A 20,063-nucleotide genomic window follows, 5' to 3' on the forward strand; every position below is an offset into this window, starting at 1 on the left:
GTCTCAACCTCAGGGTACTTTGCTGATCGTAGCCGAATTTTTCTGCTGTTGGATAAATCTGATTCGTATGCATCCTCGATGGCCTTTCTATTGTGTACGTACGTCGAAAATGTGCTTGGAAAGATATCATGCTTTTTCGTGATTTCCACTTTGCTGATCTTCCCTTGGTCCACTTCACGCAAAATATCCACTTTCTCCTGCACCGTTTAGGCGCAGTATTTTCTGTGCAAACACATCTCACGGACACAAGCTCAAGGCAAGCGGCGTGCAAAACTAGCATTCACAACACCAATCGTCTTTCGGAGTCGTTCGCCACACAAAGGAAAAAGGCCTAGCCTGCCCAGTCTCCCAACTATGCCAGCGTGTCGACGGTTCTGCCACCTGTCATTCAGCTGTGAAAGCTTAGTTTTCAACGACGCTTGGCAGCGCGCAGCTCCAATTATTGATGATGGCGCCAATTTTTTAATTAATTAACGAGCTGTTATACACATTACTTCTATGCAGTGTGGACCGGACCACGATGACTAGTTCGAATTATCCAAAAGTTTGAATTAACAAGTTGTGATTTAACAAGCTTTTACTGTAAACAGTGACTGCTATTTTTTATTTCCCCTTTCTTCTTGGAACTCCTTCAATATCCAATATTCGAAGGCATTTTTTTTCTCTCCCTATTTGTATTTGACTCGTATTCTAAAAATTCAATATTCGCGCATCCCTAGAGTGAAAGTGAAAATGCAAATTTGGCAACGAGCAGAATATTTTTGAATATGTAATTTAGAAAATAAGTACAGATAGTCGAAAATAAATAGCAACTTTTTTTTCCACAAAAAGAAAAAGATGACTATGGTGGTGGGTGATACAGTCAAGCCAGAATACTATAAAAAATTGAGAAGAGTTGGCAATTTTTCCTTACACTCAAAATTTCATTGGATGCATTTCTTGCGCAACAAGCCTAAAGGACAATGTAGAATGAAAAAAAAACAGGAGTAAATGTGGATGAAATAACCTTAAAAAAGTTTACAGTAAACTCCCATCTCTCAAGGTCATAAACATGTAGAAAGGCTCAGCAACCACGCTGGTACCAATATGACTGCGGCAAAGAGCCATTCTCACCCCTGCCCGAGCCCTCCACTACGGCTTCTTCATAGCCTGAGTCAATTTGGGACGTTACAACCCCACAAACCAAACCAAACTGACGTTGGCTTGTTATGTGGCTACTGGATTGAGTTCTCAGACTTGTTGATCGATTTACAACCTTTCTGGATTGGTTCATGACTTTCGCTATTGATTAGCCAACGTTTAGATACTTTAGCCAATTAAGCCAATGTTGGTTGTTATGTGGCTACTGTTGGATTGGCTATGGATCTATCTCGTTCGACACGTTCCTGCAATGGCCCCAAGCAAAGCTGTCACCTTCAAACATGCAAGTGGTGGAGACCGTTGTGTTGGCTGCAACGATGGATGCACTGATGGCATTGGAGCACAGTGCCCTTTATCAGCTGCAATTTCTCACTGCGATTATCATAGACTTTCCTACCCCGCCAGTTCGTGGTTTACCTTCACGGAACTTTCGCGTGGCTCGGCCAAATTTCCCGCAACTGAGCGCTAACCATCAGACAATCAGCGTAACATGTTTGTTACGTCAAGGTCAACAGCCGCAACACCTTTACTGCATGAAGTTCTCAAATACCTAAACCTCCATGGAAGCATTGCAGAGGAATTGGGAAACGTTTGGCTTATTGAGGAATTCCTGACATGCAGATTCGATACAACCCGGTAACTGTACCTGTGCTGCATTCCATGGCTTCTCCTAGCAGCTAAAAAAGCAAATGTCGAAGTAACTGCTTTTTCATCAGAACTCATGAACCAATCAAAACAAGTGATTTGTCCTCGACATACATTAAAATGAACATTAAACAAATCAGGAAACAAGAAGCAATGCCTTAGACAAGTGAAAAAAACAAAACAAAAAAACTTCGATATGTACTAACCGCAAGATGCAGGCAGCATATTTCGGCTCTCACGAGCACAGGCTTTGATATCAAGTACGAGATAGAGCTCTAATACGAAAGCGAGCACAATATTTGTACTAAGCCAACTATTACTTGATAAGAGTGGGTGAAAGCTGTTGTTCCTAACAGCTTGTCCCTGAACAGATAATGCCTAAGAGACACTTAAACCTTCAGTGAAGAACTAGCTACACAATTTATTCTTCAATAATGGAGTAATTACTCAATGATGTCAACCCAAATACAGCCATCTGGCTACAAAGGAAAGCTTTACAGCTTTCTCAGAAAATTTGTAGTTGAATAAAAATTCGTCCTGGTTCGGGGATCAAACCCGGAAACACCAGCTTTCGGGACAGTCACTCTACCAACTGAACTAACCATGATGGCCAGCAGATTGGATGGTAGGGTGAGAGCGAATCAATCAATAACTAGAAGTGGGAATGGTGTTGGTAAGATATTTAGGGAAATCCCTGAAGGCGGAGTAGATACGTAGATTTGTCAGCAACTAATTACACCCTTACTACAAATCTCCTAGGGGGATTCCACTAAATATCTGACCAATGCATTCTTTAGTGGACAGTGGGCCTTTCCTTTCATACTAGTTGAGGTGTTGCTGGCTACAGGTGGGGTTAGCCTTGCAAATTCTGCCAGAAAATTTTTCACACTGGTGCTGACTGTACAGTATGGTTCACTGTTAAAGGCAACATGAGGCCTGCGTTGCTGCCATGCTTTATAAAGCCCTCCAAGAAATCCAGCAACAAATGATTGAAAAAGTGCATGTTCAGTAAGCAAGGTGACTGCCCTTCCCTTGGTGCCGTCTCTGTTTGCCAGTGATCGGTGGCAGTACTTTGCAAAGCATTTAGGCCACACGATCTCATGTTCCCTGTAACAGTAGACCATACTGTACAAGACACAAAACAGGGGGGGGGGGAACACTCACTCGTTCCTTCTTGTGCTTCAGCTCCAACTCGGCACGCTGCTCCTCCGTGGAACGGGCCAGCCGCACGGCGATGTGTGCCCCGTCACCACAGTTCTCGGTGCCCAGTTGGACCTTGTCACCAAAACGAGCACCGACCTCCTGGTAGATCAGCTTGCGCTTGAACGCGCTGCACTCGGGCAGGTGCAGGACGCCACGTTTCGTGGTCCCGTCCTTGGCGGAGGAGTCCCTCGTCGCACCCTCGGGCGACTCTTCCTCGGCGCCCTCCATATCGACCTCCACGCCAGCAGAGGCGGTGAACGGAGTGCCATCCAGGAACTTGCCCACTGACTCTCTGCTTGCCATTTGGTACATACACGCACACGCACACACATACAAAAAAACAGCATGAGAAGAAGATATTGCCCCTCCATTTTGAAGCTGGAAATAAGACCAAGAATACCTATTTCTAGGAGACATTTAAGACTGCTTAGGTGCAGGAAGGTGAAAGCCATGGTGTTTTTCCTTTATTTTTATTTTACTTCCAATTCTTTGTACTTTTGTACTTTTTGTTTTTATCTTCATTCATTGTTATTTTTCTTCTATTTTTATTTCTTGTTTAATATTTCTGTGCTGTTTATTATCTTTATGGCTTTTGGCTATTGATTACCCAATGTTTAGATACTTTAGCCAATTTACCCAATGTGGGCTTATTACATGGCTACTGTTGGACTGGCTATGAATCTGTCTCGGGACGCCACTCACGAGCCAAAAAAGTCTTTCGCCTCTAAATTTTGAACATATACATACTGCCACTTGCAAGCCTAAAATGAACGCTTGCACATCTGCCGTGAACTAACATCATTAGTGTCAACATAGTGCTGGCAGCTCATTTGCAACAGGAGCCAAAGATAACGAGACAACAAAGATAATGGAATAGGATAACGGGTAGCCTGCATGCTCACTAGAGTAGACTTGAAGCCAGCTATTGACACGCCCTGCGATGCTAATGTCATTCCAAGTTACATGCTGAAGGAGGAAGAGTAGAGATAGGAGGAGTAAAGGCAGGCAGGTTAACCGGAAGAAGCAACCGGTTTGCTACCCTGCACTGGGGTAAGGTGGTGAATGGATATAAAAGGGGCTTACAGGAATATAAAATCAGTAAAACAGTGAAGTCCGTGCAGTGAGTAAATCACAGCCTATCGATCAGGCCCGTGGTTCTCATGAAGCAGAGCAGTGCCTGGGAGGCCTTCACCGCCGACGATCGCCGCAATCAGTGGTCTAAAATCTTGATTTCTGTCATTGGGCATCGATCTAGACGCTCCAGCATACGGCAGAGAGACTGTCTTTCTGCACCATATATGAGGCACTCACAAAGAATGTGGGGTATAGTTTCGTCGTAACTGCAAGCTGCACGTGCTCGAGAATTTCTGTTTAGCCTGAAGGAGGTGATAGGTCTTTACTTGGGGTTCTCAAATTGCATTCTTGAAACCCTTGCTCACTTTGAAACACTTTTGAGCTCCCTCCACCTCTAAAAGGACTTTACAGTACCTTGTGCCCATGGTGTATAATAGGCTCTCTAAATTGCTAGAGTGTAGCATGATAAAAACCTGAGGCAACTAATAATTAAGAACTCAAAATCATACTCAAGGTTTGCCAACTTTTTTCCACCAAATGCGTCGAACTCGTGCCCTGCTTGGCATTGCACACCCACTTATGTTGGTTAAGAAATGGTTATCGTTCGGATGATCTTACATGCCGCGTGGATGCCGTAGCCAGGGCAAGACAGCTACACTTGACATCATCATAATTTGTCTGTGAAAACAGCCCGAAGTGGTTGGAGTGAGACTACTCTCATTTTCATTAACAGTAGTCTCTTTTGCATTGAAATGCAAAAATCTATCAATATAGGCTGACTTCAATTTATCCCCACTGTTCCTTTAATTATACTTGAGAGCGCACATTCCACCAGGCTTTCTCTGCTTTTCTCTTTTCCATGTAAACCTGGCCCTTTTAGTACTTTAATTGCTTTGAAATTGCAAGGTGCAGTCTGCAGTAGCCCCGTGATGAGTGAGGGACCGGCGTTGACTCACAGCACTTCGTCGATGAAGCCCTGAGCTTCCTTGGGGATGCCCACCCTGTTCGATTTTGCAGGGCCGTTGGTCGAACTGAGATCCTTGAGCTGCTGCACATGCCGCTCGCCCAGTGCCTGGCTGAGCTGCGAAAATTCTTCGGGCCTCAAGAAGGAGATTCCTGAAGCCACACAAACAATATCCACTCCATTAGGACGATTTTACAGTAAGTACGATGGGAAATGTCCACTCAGTGGCCGCGTAGAGCCGCCTCGTTACCTCGAGGCTCTAGCATCTTGAGAATTTGATTGACCTAAAGCTTTCAACCAAAGTTTACGCTATAAAGAAAGCCCTAATCACATTACATGTCCTCTAGTAAACAAAAAAAAAAAAAAACAATGTTGCATTTAGCTCAGAAAAATGATGCGCTGGACTGATTACCACAGAAACAAAGCCATACATAAAAGAATGACGGAAACAAAACATGAAATGCACTTTGTTCTTTTGTCATTCTTTTGTGTACATATGCAATCGCCGCATGACGCGCAACTATAGCAAGTAGGTCATTTTAATTTTATTTCCCCTCCGGAGCGATTTTAGTTTTGACTTCATAAATCAAACACAAGCAGTGAACTTGACATCACAAGTAGATATGACACCGCATATAAAATGCTCAAAAACCAAGGTTTGTCCGCTGACTGATTGCAACAATTATGCTGCAGTTTTGGCACGCCTACATGACCTCACGTCTGCTTATAACACATCACAACAGCCATTCGGCTCACTGAAACTGAAGCCACAGCTACGTAAGAGAAAAAAAGCTGTGACAAAGGAACGCATTCGCAAATGATCGAATGGGCACAGGCTAAGTTCACTCGGTGATCCATGCTTATAAATTACGAATGTTGTGCGCATCATTTCAAAGAATGATCATGTAACAAATATTTTCTTATGTGTCCACCCATTAAAGAAGACACAAAGAATCATTGCATTCAATTCTCAATTTAGCAAAGCCCGGCTGTGTGTGGGTCTTTAGCTATCAGACAACAGTCACATTTATAGAAGGGAAGACTGAACTTTTCAATGAGTGAAAATTCTACGCCATCATTTATTTAAAACCTGATACTTCGTCTCGACCATGAACAGACTTCGTGATCACCCCTTGGAACCAAATTTTGGTGCTGAATCATTGGCTCTAGGATTTGTCTATACGGTTTTTGTAAGCACATAACTTTGCTCCTTTTACCTGTGGAACTTAAGAAAAGAAAATGTGGGCTCGTCGGGGATTTGAACCCGGGACCTCTCTCACTCTAATTGGGAATAATACCCCAGACCAACCAGCCAAATTTTTTTTTCCTTTATTGCCTCCGTGTCGAAAGTACCACCTCTGTTGTCCCTTAATATTTTTGACGTCAGATGTGACTGCTTGATTATAAAATCCCCACAAGCGAGGGAGTAATTAGAAATGTTATTTTGTGTTGTGTGTATTGTGTCGAAGATAGGCAATAAAGACCAACGAGAAGGCGGCACGCATCTTTATCTGAAAGTAGGTTAAGCATAGACGGGTCCACGGGCATTCATCATAGGCTAAAGTGAGCTAGACCTAGGTGTTTCAAGGGATATGAATGTTTAGAACTAGGCTTTTTGAGGTCAGCGCCGTCAATCAATAGTAAAATTAAGGGACACATCGTCCATAGCTGTATTGTGGCAGAAGAAACAATTTACACGAAAGAAAATACAGCGAATATGATGACCGCTGTGGTTTCAAAGTGACAGGGCCAGGGCACGAGCATAAGAAGTGTGCCGCAAGACGGAAGACGGAGGCATATTCAGCATTCTTTTAAGCGCTATCAGTTCTTGACGGAAATAACAAAAAATCACTGTCGGTTCTACCATTCTACCATAACACTGTTCCTATACGAACAAGCCCCCAAAAAAGAACGGAACCATTTGTCACCTGTCTGTTAGCAAAAATGCCATATGACGGAATGCCTAGTAGATGCATTTTATTTCCTTCTGGTCGTTTTTTTAGTTAATTAGATTTCTTTTTCTGTTTCAGCAAAATAACAAAAGTAATTATTATAATTAATAAATATTAATAATTAAAGGTAAGAAAAACTTCCTAACCCTGACAGATGAGCTTGTTGAAGTCAAAGCCGTGTTGACGCAGGAAGCGACAGCTGCTAGCCTGCACAGAGATTGCAAAAAAGTTATGCAAAAAAAAAAAAAAAAACTTGAAGCACAAATTGGTGTGACACACAGGTGCACAGAAGACAGTTATAAGGTTTATGGTGCATAAGCAACTACGGCTACCATGCACCAAACACGAGGTTAGATGTCTAGATCACTACAGTTGGCATGAAAAATTGGCCATCTTGAGAAATGCGAGAACATACGAAAAATGATGATGTGCGTGTTCACCTAAAAGTAACTGCTGGATGACATGGGATGCGTTGACTGTAAAATAATGTAAAATATCTTTTCGCCAGGTCTTCGAGTTTAGTAAACGTGATTAAACTGTGATTTACAGTGAGCTCATTACCACAAAATTCATGCACAGGTTTGTCTTTTTGTTTGCTAATAAGAAACTGTGTATGTGTCCTACACGCAGACGACGTAAGACTACTTTGAGGCAGCATTTCTGGTGTTGGCACGATTTCCATTCTCCTAATACTGTGGGCTTTATAGAATGCAGCTTGTTTCTTTCATTTTCCCAAACAGCCTGCCACTTAGCTCTTACCGCTTTATTCAAGAACGAAACTTAAACTAGCACCAGACTAATTTCGTGCAATCCCTATGTTGCAAGTTCAACTCTTTTATTTCCATGCTTCTAGAATGTGCAACGCATGCATCTGTTCCCTCATTATCCCTAATCTCAACGTGACTGGGGACCCAGCAGAATTTTATAGAATGTTTTTGTGTCTATGTTATGCATAATGTTTCCTGTCAGTGGCTCAACAGCATATCTAGAGCTTAATGCAGCGATAACACTTAGAGTCTATGTAAATGATGCTATTTTGGATGTTTTCATTTATTCTTTTATCTGCAGTGACCCAAACTCTGCAGTTAAAACTGATGCACACTGAAGCAGCCGTACTGATTCTGTTTCGTCCTGTACTATTGCTCATCCAACATAGTCGTTAGGCAGAATTTCACTTCCATTAAAATGCCTCGGGACTGACACTAAGAATATACTGCTTGAAAAGTAATTACCTTGTAATTACCTGGTAATAATTACCTTGTTCACTCTGAGAAACTTGCTTACTTCTGTTGCCCTGGTTCTGCTTTAATGCACACCTCTGTTTTCAGCCATGAGTAATTTTATTTTTACTTCTTTCAGGCTTAATCTGTTCCTTGGAGCTTGACAAATCCTTCCTGCATTATACGTCATGTTATGCTTCTAATGTTAAGTCCTTCCACTCACTGATTATATTAGATGCTTCTGCTAGCTCTACTATTTTGATTAGGTTTGCAATCTGAATGCTTTAGCATTTCTGCCATATAGGTGAGCTTTCCAGTATTATTCTATCTTGCTCCGCCACCTTTTACTCCAACATCATCCTCAACTCCACCACCAAAGCTACCACAATATTTACTCCTGTTCTCTGCATTAAATGCTACAAAGCTACCGAAAAAGTTTACAACTAGCCGCATGCAGGCGCGAGCCTCTGTGCCCGAGGATGAGGAATCAAATCACACAGTGGCCACTTTTCGACGCAGACGAAAAGCAAGGCGTCAACGTGCTGTGCGATGTCAGTGCACGTTAAAGAACCCCAGGGGGTCTAAATTTCCAGAGCTCTCCACTAAGGCGCCTATCATAACCTGAGTCACTTTGATAGTTAAACACCACAAACCAAACCAAGCCAGTTGCAAGCAGGTTGCAACTGCTGATAATGAACAGCCTTATAAAGCAAGAGTGAAATGTATTGGCAAACGTGCCTGACACTGGAACACTCTGTCCGGTGCGCCACGAACTGCCTGTCCCGGGAAAATGTAGAAGTTGAACGCCTTGTATTTGTATCTGAAAAAAATTACCGACGATTACGTTACTTCCCAATGCGAAATTTGAGCGCAGCAAATAAGCTGTTTCACCTTTTCGATAGATTGAGGCAAAGAAATCGAGCAACACATGTATGCGCTATCACAAAATTTTTTTTTTATTTTTCACACGTATTCCTTTAACAAAGACTGCCTTCTTGGCGGCGGCGATGAGCTTCTGCTTCAGCCTCGCTTACACCTGGTTGCTCTCGCAGTGGTGATGAGCCTCCGCTTCGGCGGTGCGAGCGGCAGGGTCTTCTCGACGGCGGCGATGAGCTTCTGCTTCAGCCTCGCTTACTGCTCTGGATTCTGGCAGTGACGGTGCTGGGCCTCTGCTCTGGCAGCTCGTTTAGCAGCAGCAGCAGCAGACGGAGGACTTCCACCGGTCGTCTCGCTCATGGCTCAGAAAGAACTGGCAGATAATTTCGCAGTGGCGAACGGCAGCGGCAATTTCGGCTCGGGCGGTGCACATATACAGATCCGCCGCCACCGATCTGGCTCTCTGATTGCCACCGCACAGGGGTTGCATTGGAGGAGGAGCGAAGAAAGGAATTAAGTTCGAGCCGGCGCTTTGACAACCGGAGACTCGCAGGAAGAGGGGGGAGGGGGGCGGCGTGTACACCCAGCAGCAAACGATGGGGGCAGAAGCGCGCGCAGCAAGCGGACAACGCGATAAAGGGAGGAGGGAAGAGATAGCAGCGACTGACTGATGCTGCTGACGCCGATAGTGAGTCAACCCCAGCTGCGGAGTTGGTTTCAGGGACAACGCCGCTGATGCCGACGCAAACAATATGATACCCTCGCTTCCGCAGCGCCAAGAACCAGGTCTAGCCGTGGGAAGGTGGTCACGTATTCGTCGACGTGCCGGGGCCTACGTGAAATAACCGGTGCGTCGGCAACTGAAGAGCACCCTATCTGCCACCCAGGAACAGGGGGGGGGGGGGGTGACCCTCCCCTCCTCTTTCTGCATGGCGGCGACGGTGTTCTATGCAGTCACGTTATCTTGACTCTCTAGCGACGTCAGCGGCATCCAGCGGTATCAGTCTGTCGCTGCTAGCGCTGGGGGGATGAAAGGGGGGCGGAGCTGGTTACGAGGCCGACGCCGACGCGAAACCCAGGAACAGACGCCAAAGAGCTGCGCTCTAAAAGACAGACAGACATCGGCAGTACTGCAGCTGCCCTATAGAGAATTCGTGAGAAAGAAAACTTTCTTCAAACAGTTCCACATTGGTGGAGTTATGCCGTACGACTTTCATGAACAGTTCTGCAGGAGTTCCTTATTAACAATATCTGACGCTACCCTGAAGTTTGCGCATATTCCAGCCCCTTAAATAGAGCCAAACGTCAAATCACAGTTGGCCAAAACCAATTTGTCACTCTGCTGTGATGACAAAAAGGTAGGTTGTTTTCAATGTACGCAAAACATTCGCAGGTAACAAAAATTTGCATATAGCTGCCATAACTAAGCCTCAATACTTGTGTTGCTAAGGCCCAATTTCCAGTCGAGTGAGCGGCAAAAACATGCAACATCCTGAACACGCGATGCACAGGTTAAAACAATGCCATGTATATTGCCGCACTGGGCTGACATGAAACAACCATTCGCATTTCGTCACAGCACAAAAAGAGTCGTGCATTCCTTTATTCCTTTCCAAAGCATGCCCTGTTTGCAGTGCTTCTACAGGCGAATACAAAAGTGCTGAAGACGGGAACAACTGAGAACATCAGTTGTTCAGCTATCAGCACTTCTAGTTCCCGTTTTCAGCGCTTCTGCATTTGCTACATTCATTTTGCCTAGCTCAAACCGACATCTTACATCTGCAGGCCTTTCTGACAGTTTCTTACATTTTTTGGTCTTTTTTACTGCTTTTACAAACAAATAATAGTAAGAACATTAACAATATGGCATTCAAAGACTAATGCTCCGAATGAAAACATAAAATTTGAAGCCTTACTAGACTGCACACAGTCTTTAACTTCATTGAAAGTTTAGAAGCACAGGTGCATGGGCTAGTGCGTGTTTGTCCTTTTTAGCACAAAAAGAAGACAGATTTAATAAGGGCGTGTGTTACCAAAAAAAAAAAAGGGCAGCCATTTATGCTGAAGTGTCGTGCCAGCAGCACAAATTAATTTTTCTGGATGGCACATTTTAAATCCCTCCTGTTTTCCATTACATTATAAGTATACATACTGGCTACCGTTAAAGATCATCAGTATGCTAGATTCGTAATTTAAATACTTTAAATTTAAATAAAGCTAAGGCATGACACACAAAACATACAACAAAGTGTCAGTCTATAGAGCTGTGCTTTCCTGTTTTATGCCCTAAAGATATTTAAGTCAAAGTGCAGTAGCACTTGGTTTACCCAGTCTTTGTTTCTGCTTTCATGCCGCGTTACACACAACAGTCACCATCGATCTCCCACAACGTAGCACAACGGTTGCTGCAGCTTTCTCGTCAACTCACCCGTGTTTCGACCTGTCGAACTGAAAAGCGCAGATACCGACTTGAACCGTGAGGAATTCTTGAGTAGACTGAAAATAGACGAGGCGAAAAAAGGAAACAGAGAACGACACTGCAGTCAAGAGGTGTCAAGGAGTAGCGAACAAATTGTTCATGTATACGCTTTCGGTTTCCAGAAATGGTTTCTTCCTTTCACACATTACGCGCGCTTTGGAGCAGAAATAAAACGCAACAGACATTCGCTGTTTCTATGGTGGATACGTTGTCACAAACGTCCCACTGAAGACATACTTCTCTCAGTTTTCGGTAGCGCTCCTCCGGAGTGTCAAAAGCATGAGTGCACCTCTCCAATTGGAGACCTGAAAGCAAAGGAAGTTCATGGAGCTGCAGCAAACGGCCACACAACTTCGATTTACGCATCTTTGCGGGACTTACCCGTGAATTCGCAGTCAATGGCAACGAACGAAGCAGCTTCAACGGCTGCCTTGAGCACGCCGAACTGCTCCTGGAAATCTGAGATGCACAAGAATATGAGCCGGCATGTAATACAAGCATCGCGCAGGTACTCTGCTACCTCTGAGAACGCGTTGGTGGTGTAAACTCAGCCCTGAACTACTTACTTTCTAATGTTACTTCCATGGTTTGCGGCACGACAGCATTCACGAGAATCTACAACGTCTACGCGTCGGCGTTCTCTTTTTGAGTGGTTCTGGGCTTTTACGTGCTCTCAGGCGGCCGCCATTTTTCATGTGAAAGCTTGCCGGCTGCACGGCCGGCTGCCGCTGGCATTGCGGCATTTATGGGTCAAGTCCAAACTTTTTAACCACTGAAAGTAAAATTAAAACAAAAACATTTTCAAGAATGCAAAATATTTTACTAAAAATTGATAATGCACGATAGTATTATTAATGCATTTATAATTATTATATGCGGCATGTCTGTACAACCTGGCTCGTTGGTCTAGGGGTATGATTCTCGCTTAGGGTGCGAGAGGTCCCGGGTTCAAATCCCGGACGAGCCCAGAATTTTTTTTTTTTCGTGTCAATGTTTGATACGCTTGTTTTTAGGCCTCTCCGTTAAGGAACAGTGCTATGCCGGTTCGGCAGTGATTTTTTTATATTTCCGCCTAGGACTGACAGCGTTTAAAAGAATGCCGAATATGCCTCCGTCTTCTGTTTACGACACACTAATGCTCGTACCCTGGCCCTGTCGCTTATTTGAAACCACGGCGGTCGTCGTAATCGCTGTATTTTCTTTCGAGTAGATTGTTTCTTCACTATTAATTTCACTATGGATTGACGGCGCTTACTTTAAAAAAGGGCAAGAACAGATGGAAATACATCCTCGAAGTTCTAAAGAATTATCATGGTTATTGTACTAATGCGCAGCTACAAATATGTAAGTGCGACTATAATTATTATGAATTATTAAAAATATAATGTCCACTAACAATGATACAATTGGCAACCGAAGCCGCCGTCACTATACCTCAAAAAGCCTATGTTTCAAAAATTAGTGTCCCTTATTAGCTAGCCTATGGTGAATGCCTGTGGACCCGTCCATGAGTAACCTACTTTCAGGTAAAGATGCGCGCCGCCTTCTCGTTGGTCTTTATTGCCTTTCTTCGACACAATACACACAACACAAATAAAATTTCCAGTGACTCCCTTGCTTGTGGGGATTTTATAATCAAGCAGTCACATCTGACATCAAAAATAATAAGGGACAACAGAAGCGGTACTTTCGACACGGAGGCAATAAAGAAAAAAAAATTGGCTGGTTGGTCTGTTGCATTATTCCCAATTAGGGTGCAAGAGGTCCCGGGTTCAAATCCCCGACGAGCCCACATTTTCTTTTCTTAGTTCTACAGATAAAAGGAACAAAGTTTTGTGCTTACGAAAACGGTATAGACAAATCCTAGTCTACGATGCTTTCAGCCGCTCTGCTTTAATATAAGCATATGCAACGCACTCCGCTGCCGCACCTGACTGCCACGGGTTGGCAATTGTTTGTCCTGAATAGAGCAAACTGAATAGTCGGGACCGGAGAAAGAGGCGAGCCAGGCGCCGCGAGGGTGGTCTAACTTTGTTGCGAATGCATGTCCTCAGCATGAACACACATTGGATTAATGCTAAATTCTTGTGAATTCGTGATATGGGTGCTTTCGGAGAACTGGATTTATATATAGGCTACACCTGCGCTTATTTGCGTTTTCGCTGCAACGAAAAAGATTTTATTAAACAAATGCACATAACCAGGCCGACAAATGTCGCCCGGTGTATGGCTTAACACAATGACACAGAACCAGCGAACGGGTCCGGCGTAGGTCGCATTAGTGCTCGCATTGGTTACCTGCGTGGCTGCTACCAGCGAGGCTGCAGTTGAAGCGAACTTGACGGCTACAGGTAACGTACCACCGTGCGCACTTCTGTTTCTCAGGTCTTGCCGTAGAGCGATGTACGAGGCGTTGTGTTGCGAGCGGCCTATCAGAGTGACGTTTGCAGGCCTTCTAGCGCGTGGTAATATTTTCAAGGGAATTTTTTTCGCGGCTACACTATTTGGACTATATGGAGGACGAGCTCAAAGTCTGTCAATAACAAGCCCCATAAAAGGAAAATTACAACGCTAATTGAGGTATTTAGTTAAATAACTATAACTGCAGCAGTCTCCCTGTTACCTCGGGTCCGCTGTAGTCCCCAGTATAGCCAAAGGGTTAAAATAAGTGTAAAACCAGTTACTTTCTGGAGGACGAGCTTCAAATCTGCAAACACAACATACTCCCAGTAAAGTCAGGTTCGTCGAGATCTCTTCCAGATATTTTGCAATTAGGCTAATCAGAGGAATTTCCAGCCGTAGTAGAGAAGTCAAAGAAAACGACCTCTGTAGGATAGTGCAGGCATTTGTCCTGAGTAGGATGGTGTATGCACTGCCATACGTAAAACTATAGATGCTGTAGAGAAAGGCAAAGCCGAGACAATAATTAGGCAAGCATACAAAGCAGCCCTGGGGCTACCAAACTACACGTGGACAGGAAGACTCATGGGACTGGGAATACATAATACACTAGAGGAACTCAAGGAGGCTCACCTCCCAATGCAAAAAGAACGGCTTAAGCGCACCAAGGCAGGCAGAGTCATACCAGAGCGCCTAGGTATAGGCGTGGAAGTTCCACCCGAGGACACGAAAACACAGCTACCCAAACTCCTTCGCAAGCGCCTGACGATCAAACCACTACGAAAGAATATGCACCCTTCTTAGCACGAAGAAAGGAGGAAAGCTAGGGCAAACCAAGGGAAAAAGAAAATAAAAGCGAGGACGTAAGTTTACAGCCCTCTCTTAACTAAAACAAATCAATACTTCCATGAGTACCATGCAAATCGTATGCACGTCTACACCGACGGTTCAGTGAATGCCGTGAGTTCTTCAGGCTCCATGGTCATACCCGCAATTACTACAGAAATAAAAGTTAGGACAAATCACCGCACTTCTTCAACAGCCGCAGAACTAAACGCTCTACGTGTCGCTATTAGGCATATTAGTCAGCAAAGCCCTCAACGATGGTCTATTTTCACAGATTCAAAAGCAGCTCTTCAAGCCTTAAAAGCGGCGCTTCGCCGTGGAGCCCATGAGCAACTCGTCGCGGAAATACGACAACTTCATCACTATGCCATAAAGGGAGGACATGACATCATCTACCAATGGCTTCCAGGACACAGCGGCATATCGGGCAATCTTCGGGCGGACGAGGTCGCACGAACAGCTCACCAAGACAGCGATTGTGTGTTGATTCCATTTTCCAGGGCAGACGCAGCGGGCAGGCTTCGCGCACTTGCGCGGAAACACATGCTCTCCTTGTGGAATTCTGACCAGTTTGCGAACTGCCGCCTAAAATCCCTGGACCCTGACCTGAAGTTCCGGCTTCCATCTGGCCTACCCCGATGTGAAGAAGCTTTGCTGTGCCGCCTGTGGGTTGGTGTAGCATTTACAAACTCGTATTCTTTTGTGATAGGTATGGCAAATAGCCCTGTATGTACAAACTGCGGGTACGACGAGACTATAGGCCACATTCTTTGTGAGTGCCCCATATAAAGCGAGGAAAGACAGTGTCTATGCCGTGCGCTGGAGCGTCTAGATGGACGCCCACTGACTGAAATTAAGATCCTATAGGTCCCTGGCCACAGCGATCATCTGCGGTGAAGGCCTCCAGGCACTGCTCCGCTTTATAAAAAGCACAGGACTGATCGAAAGGCTATGATTTTTTATGTTAAGTGATATGACTGTGACGTGAGGTCATGTGACATGTATGTAATGTGACTGTACTGTCTTCACCCATCCCTTTCTCACCCACAACTTTTATACCCACCTACCCCTCTCCCCCAGTGCAAGGTAGCAAACCGGTTCCTTTACCGGTTAACCTCCCTGCCTTTCCTCATAATCTTCCTCCTCCTCCTCACTTAAGGGCATCTTTAATGCTCTGGAATTCCTATATAAAAGAGGAATTGTGCAGAGAGGGAAGAGTAGTCTACGAATTCCAATACGGAGATTCGTAGGCAGAAGTCCTGAAACTATATATGCGGTAGCGCACTCGGTTCACCGCAGGTCAGAAAGGAAATTCATGTCAAAGTTCAGACTCTAGACACGGCGAGCATATTGCCGGGGGAGGAGATATGGGCTGATGTATAAAAATGGATTTCAGAGTATTCGTTTAAACTCGCGATTTGAGAGTATATATACTCTATTAAAAATTCCGTATCACGACAAGTCGGCTTTCACCAGACCTGTATGGTCCGGTATGAATCTCATATCGGTGCGACCCGTTCTGTGCAAAGTCTTAACAGGTTTATACCGGACTGATATAACGCTATAACTGGACATACCAGTCCGCTATGGAGCTCATATTTGACAGGCTATGTGCGGAATTTAGGTCGAACAGGACAGACCATGTCCGGTATCGAGCGCATATATAGGACGAATCATGTCCGGTTCGGAACTCAAACCGTAAGAAACCTTCCGGTATGGAACTTATTCTGCGCATAATATTTCAGTTTCTGAACTCAAACCAGACCGAACAATGAAGCTCGAACAGAAAACTATACTGGCGCATGCCAGCGCTCTAAACAAGCATGAATATAAATATAAATAAATAAATATAAACACAGTATAAATTGCCACTTTTTTGCATATGTGGGGTACGCGTATTTTCACAACTACGCAAAGCTATGAGGCCGCCGAAGTGTACAGTAGAAAGTACACACGCGCAATGCATCACGTGTTGCGCGTTTTTTTCCGCCATCGCATGGGCATGCCCAGCAACTATCACTGCATCTCCAGAGTTTGTGGCGTATCTTCATATCTATGACAAAAGAAGTGCTTATGCATGGAATAACATAGCATTTCGACAGGGAAAACAAAAAAGAATATGCTCGATCTTAATTGAAACACATCGGTTACCACCCAAATATGCAATAATAGCCGCCTATCAGGCGACTCTTCCTTTAGTGGTTAAATGGGCAAAACGCTTAATTGGAAGTGCATTCATTGGCGTCGCCGCTTCCTTGGCAGCGTGCGAAGCTATAAGATGTAACATGACATGCATTATTGTGCCAGATTTATCTGTACGTAGCAAAAAATACATCCATTGGTAGAGGATGAAAAGCAGCCAGCACTAGTCAATTAAGATATTTTGCGAGACATTGGGGGTCGACCCTTTACGATAGTCAGAATTCAGCGTGTTTGAAGGGTGATCAGCGAGCTACGACCGCAGTTTCCACACCCAGAAAAAGATACTTAATGTGAAACACAAAAACTTTAGATACGGAGAAATATGACAGCCCCTACAAGAAGTCGTAGTGGAGCAGTGCAATGAAGACAAGAAAGCTTGCATGGAGTATAAAACAATGATAATTGTTTATCGTGCATCGTGATGCAGTGTTTTTCTGAAACTTATTACAGCGAACGCTTGAGAAGGACATTAAAATCACACCATACAGTGCTCGTTTCCTGCCTGAATTGAAGAGAACTGTGCTGTGACTCTTGATTTATTAATGTTGATTGGACTGTTCAGTTTGTGGATATCCTCGACCATCGAATTTTTATTCCGAGAGCAGTGCGTTTTGGTACGGAAAGTATATGTTGCATGCAATAGAAGAGCCGCCCAGCTGGTATCTGGGTGTTTTGTGTGCCTCCTGGAATTTTGACATCTGTAAAGGTGGGGAATCGCCGCGGTGTGACGGACTCATATTATGCAGCCCAGTGAACTGAGGCATATTAGTGTTCCTTTTTTGCAAATTTTTCCTCGCAATTAAGAAAAATAAAAGCCAGCCTGGAGTAGTTAGCGTACCCGTCTGTGGTGTCGAAGAATAGTGGTTGGAACCCTGCCGTGCACATAAATTTATTTTCAGTGCCGTTTTTTCCAGATTTAAAAATGCAGTCGTGTTATTTTACCGCTCTGAACGTTTTTCTAACCCTGGGCCGCTTTTTTGTTCCTCCAGAAACAGGAGACACCGACTCACAAAGGAAATCCTGGAATCACAGTTCCCCCCGGCTTCATGGCGGTTCAGCCTGCAGAAAAGACCATGTACCGAATCCGCTATGAAACCCATACATGATTTTTCCGTACGGTAATGAAGAACTACAAAAACTTCCTCAGTAAAAACAACAGAAAAAGGGGAAGCCGGCCATTATCCAATTTTTACGCATTTGCTCTTGTTCCTTCTTTAGTTTCGCAGAGTTGAGGCGTCGTCGTCCGCTGTGCGCATTCTGAGGAAGGCGATGAAGATGAAGCGCTAGCCGCGCTTCTTCGTCAGTGCCATTATCTAAGGGCACAACAACAAACAACAACAACTTGTACCAGTCGCCTGCTTGAAGTGTCAGCTCCGCTAGTTTTGAACTACAAACAGTGCAATGCAGGAAGTCCGCTGCGCCATCTAGACAAAAATGGAGTATTTGAAAAAACGGGTAGGAACACAATTAGCCGCTCCCGAAAGTGTTTTCTCTCTGAATATTAAAACAGGTATTAAAGTAAAAAAAAAAATATGTGGCGCAATAGGCCAGTGTCCTGCTTTGAATCTGTATGAGAGCAGCTCCAATCCACTTATTTGCTTTCAGTTCCAATTCCTTTGTTTTTATTCACATAATAAAATTCACTGGTGATTTAACCATTAGCCTGTGACGTCTGTTAGGCTGTATTTTCTGTCATTTTAAGCAAAAATTGACCTTTATTTAAAAAAAAAAATGCTGGTTTTTTAAAGGTTTATGGGGTTTAACATCCCAAAGCACTCAGGCTATGAGAAACGCTGTAGTGGAGGGCTCCGGAAATTTGGACCACCTAACTGATATCGTACAGCACACGGACGCCGTCAATTTCGCCTCCTTCGAAAAGCGACCGCCGCGACTGGGATTTAAGCTGTTTTTCAAAAATAATTTAATGCCACGGAAATAATATATTAATCTTTGGGTGTTTCTGACATTTTATGCCTAATTTGGTTGGGCTCTGGAGTGAAACTTGCTGCTTAAAACGCTTTAGAAGAGCTGGAACATTTCCGAACTTTAAACGCAGTGTTTACATATGTATAGGTAAAATGGAAATATATGTGTGATCCTGCTAGTGTTGCCCAATCCGGCTTATCTGTTTTTATTTATTTATTTATGATATCCTCATGGGCCACAGGGAATTGTTGTACTGAGGTTTAATGGCACATGAGCCACAGATGCTATCGAGCGCCAAACACAACAGGTCATTATTGAGAGGAGTGGTACATAAATTAGAAAAGAAACTTGTAAACTTCGTGTGCTTTTCCCGTAATAGTCAGTTAATCACCTCTTCCAATCGAATAATGCATTATTTTAGCTCGTAAGTTTCAGGTTTTTTTTTTTTTTACCGTTTTTGTCTCATATTCAACGCCGTTGGCGTAGGCGGTGTACGCAGCAGACAACGTGACATCGTGTGAAGGTGCCGCGATTTGAAGCGACCGCACGTGTGTGCTATTTTTGACGGGAGCCGAGGCTGCGATAGCTTCCTCGGCGAACACGGCTGGGCACCGAGAGTTTTTTGCTGCTGGCGGCTGTACTTATACGTAATCGTTGGCTATAGGGTGCGGGAGCGATACTGTGCTCAAGGCGTCGCGTGTAGTGCTCTACATTCATTCGAGTATCGGAGTGAGTGTATAACACAATGCTATAAAAAGTTACTCGCTTTATAACTGTTGTGCTCTAGTCACTAGCACTATACACTATTTAGCGGCTAGTGAGTTTGTTTGCTGCACAAAGAAATCAATGGCGCTGACCAAAATAAAGATGCATTTCGTGATTTCTTTACTTTTCCAGCAAACATCCTGTAAAAGTATTATGCTGAAAGCTGTTAGGACAACTTGACGAGGCTCAGGAAACTTATCACTTGGCAGATGACAGTACAACTCTCTCAAGAGAAAATAGCAAAACAAAAACAACCGTGTCGCAGTTGACAGCAATTATCTAGTTGCAGCATACAAACGACTGTAAAAAAAAAAAAAAAAGAGATAACAGTGTCTATATAAAATCGCAAGATGAAAAGTTTGACAATGCAA

At 44.1% G+C, this 20,063-nt stretch overlaps 1 protein-coding gene and 1 non-coding gene across 3 annotated transcripts in view; one reads left to right on the forward strand and one right to left on the reverse strand.

The window, feature by feature from the left end:
* LOC146189854 (poly(A)-specific ribonuclease PARN-like) overlaps positions 1-12,255 on the reverse strand; it is a 46,517-nt gene extending 34,262 nt beyond the window's left edge. For both annotated transcript variants that reach the window (XM_084604620.1, XM_084604621.1), the window contains exons 1-8: positions 12,120-12,255; positions 11,935-12,012; positions 11,791-11,858; positions 11,503-11,570; positions 8,937-9,018; positions 7,125-7,185; positions 5,019-5,178; positions 2,950-3,280 (exon numbers count right to left, since the gene is read on the reverse strand). In XM_084604620.1, coding sequence (XP_084460746.1) covers positions 2,950-3,280; positions 5,019-5,178; positions 7,125-7,185; positions 8,937-9,018; positions 11,503-11,570; positions 11,791-11,858; positions 11,935-12,012; positions 12,120-12,138 — 867 coding nt within the window. In that variant the 5' untranslated portion in view covers positions 12,139-12,255. The remainder of the gene's footprint in view (positions 1-2,949; positions 3,281-5,018; positions 5,179-7,124; positions 7,186-8,936; positions 9,019-11,502; positions 11,571-11,790; positions 11,859-11,934; positions 12,013-12,119) is intronic.
* Positions 12,256-12,448: 193 nt separating this feature from the next.
* TRNAP-AGG (transfer RNA proline (anticodon AGG)) lies at positions 12,449-12,520 on the forward strand. Its single transcript has one exon. It is a non-coding gene; the product is annotated as a tRNA-Pro (tRNA).
* The last annotated feature ends 7,543 nt before the right edge of the window (positions 12,521-20,063 follow it).

This window comes from Amblyomma maculatum, chromosome 5, assembly GCF_055883805.1.
Source record: "Amblyomma maculatum isolate TAMU_Amacu chromosome 5, ASM5588380v1, whole genome shotgun sequence".
Taxonomy (NCBI): Eukaryota; Metazoa; Arthropoda; class Arachnida; order Ixodida; family Ixodidae; genus Amblyomma; species Amblyomma maculatum.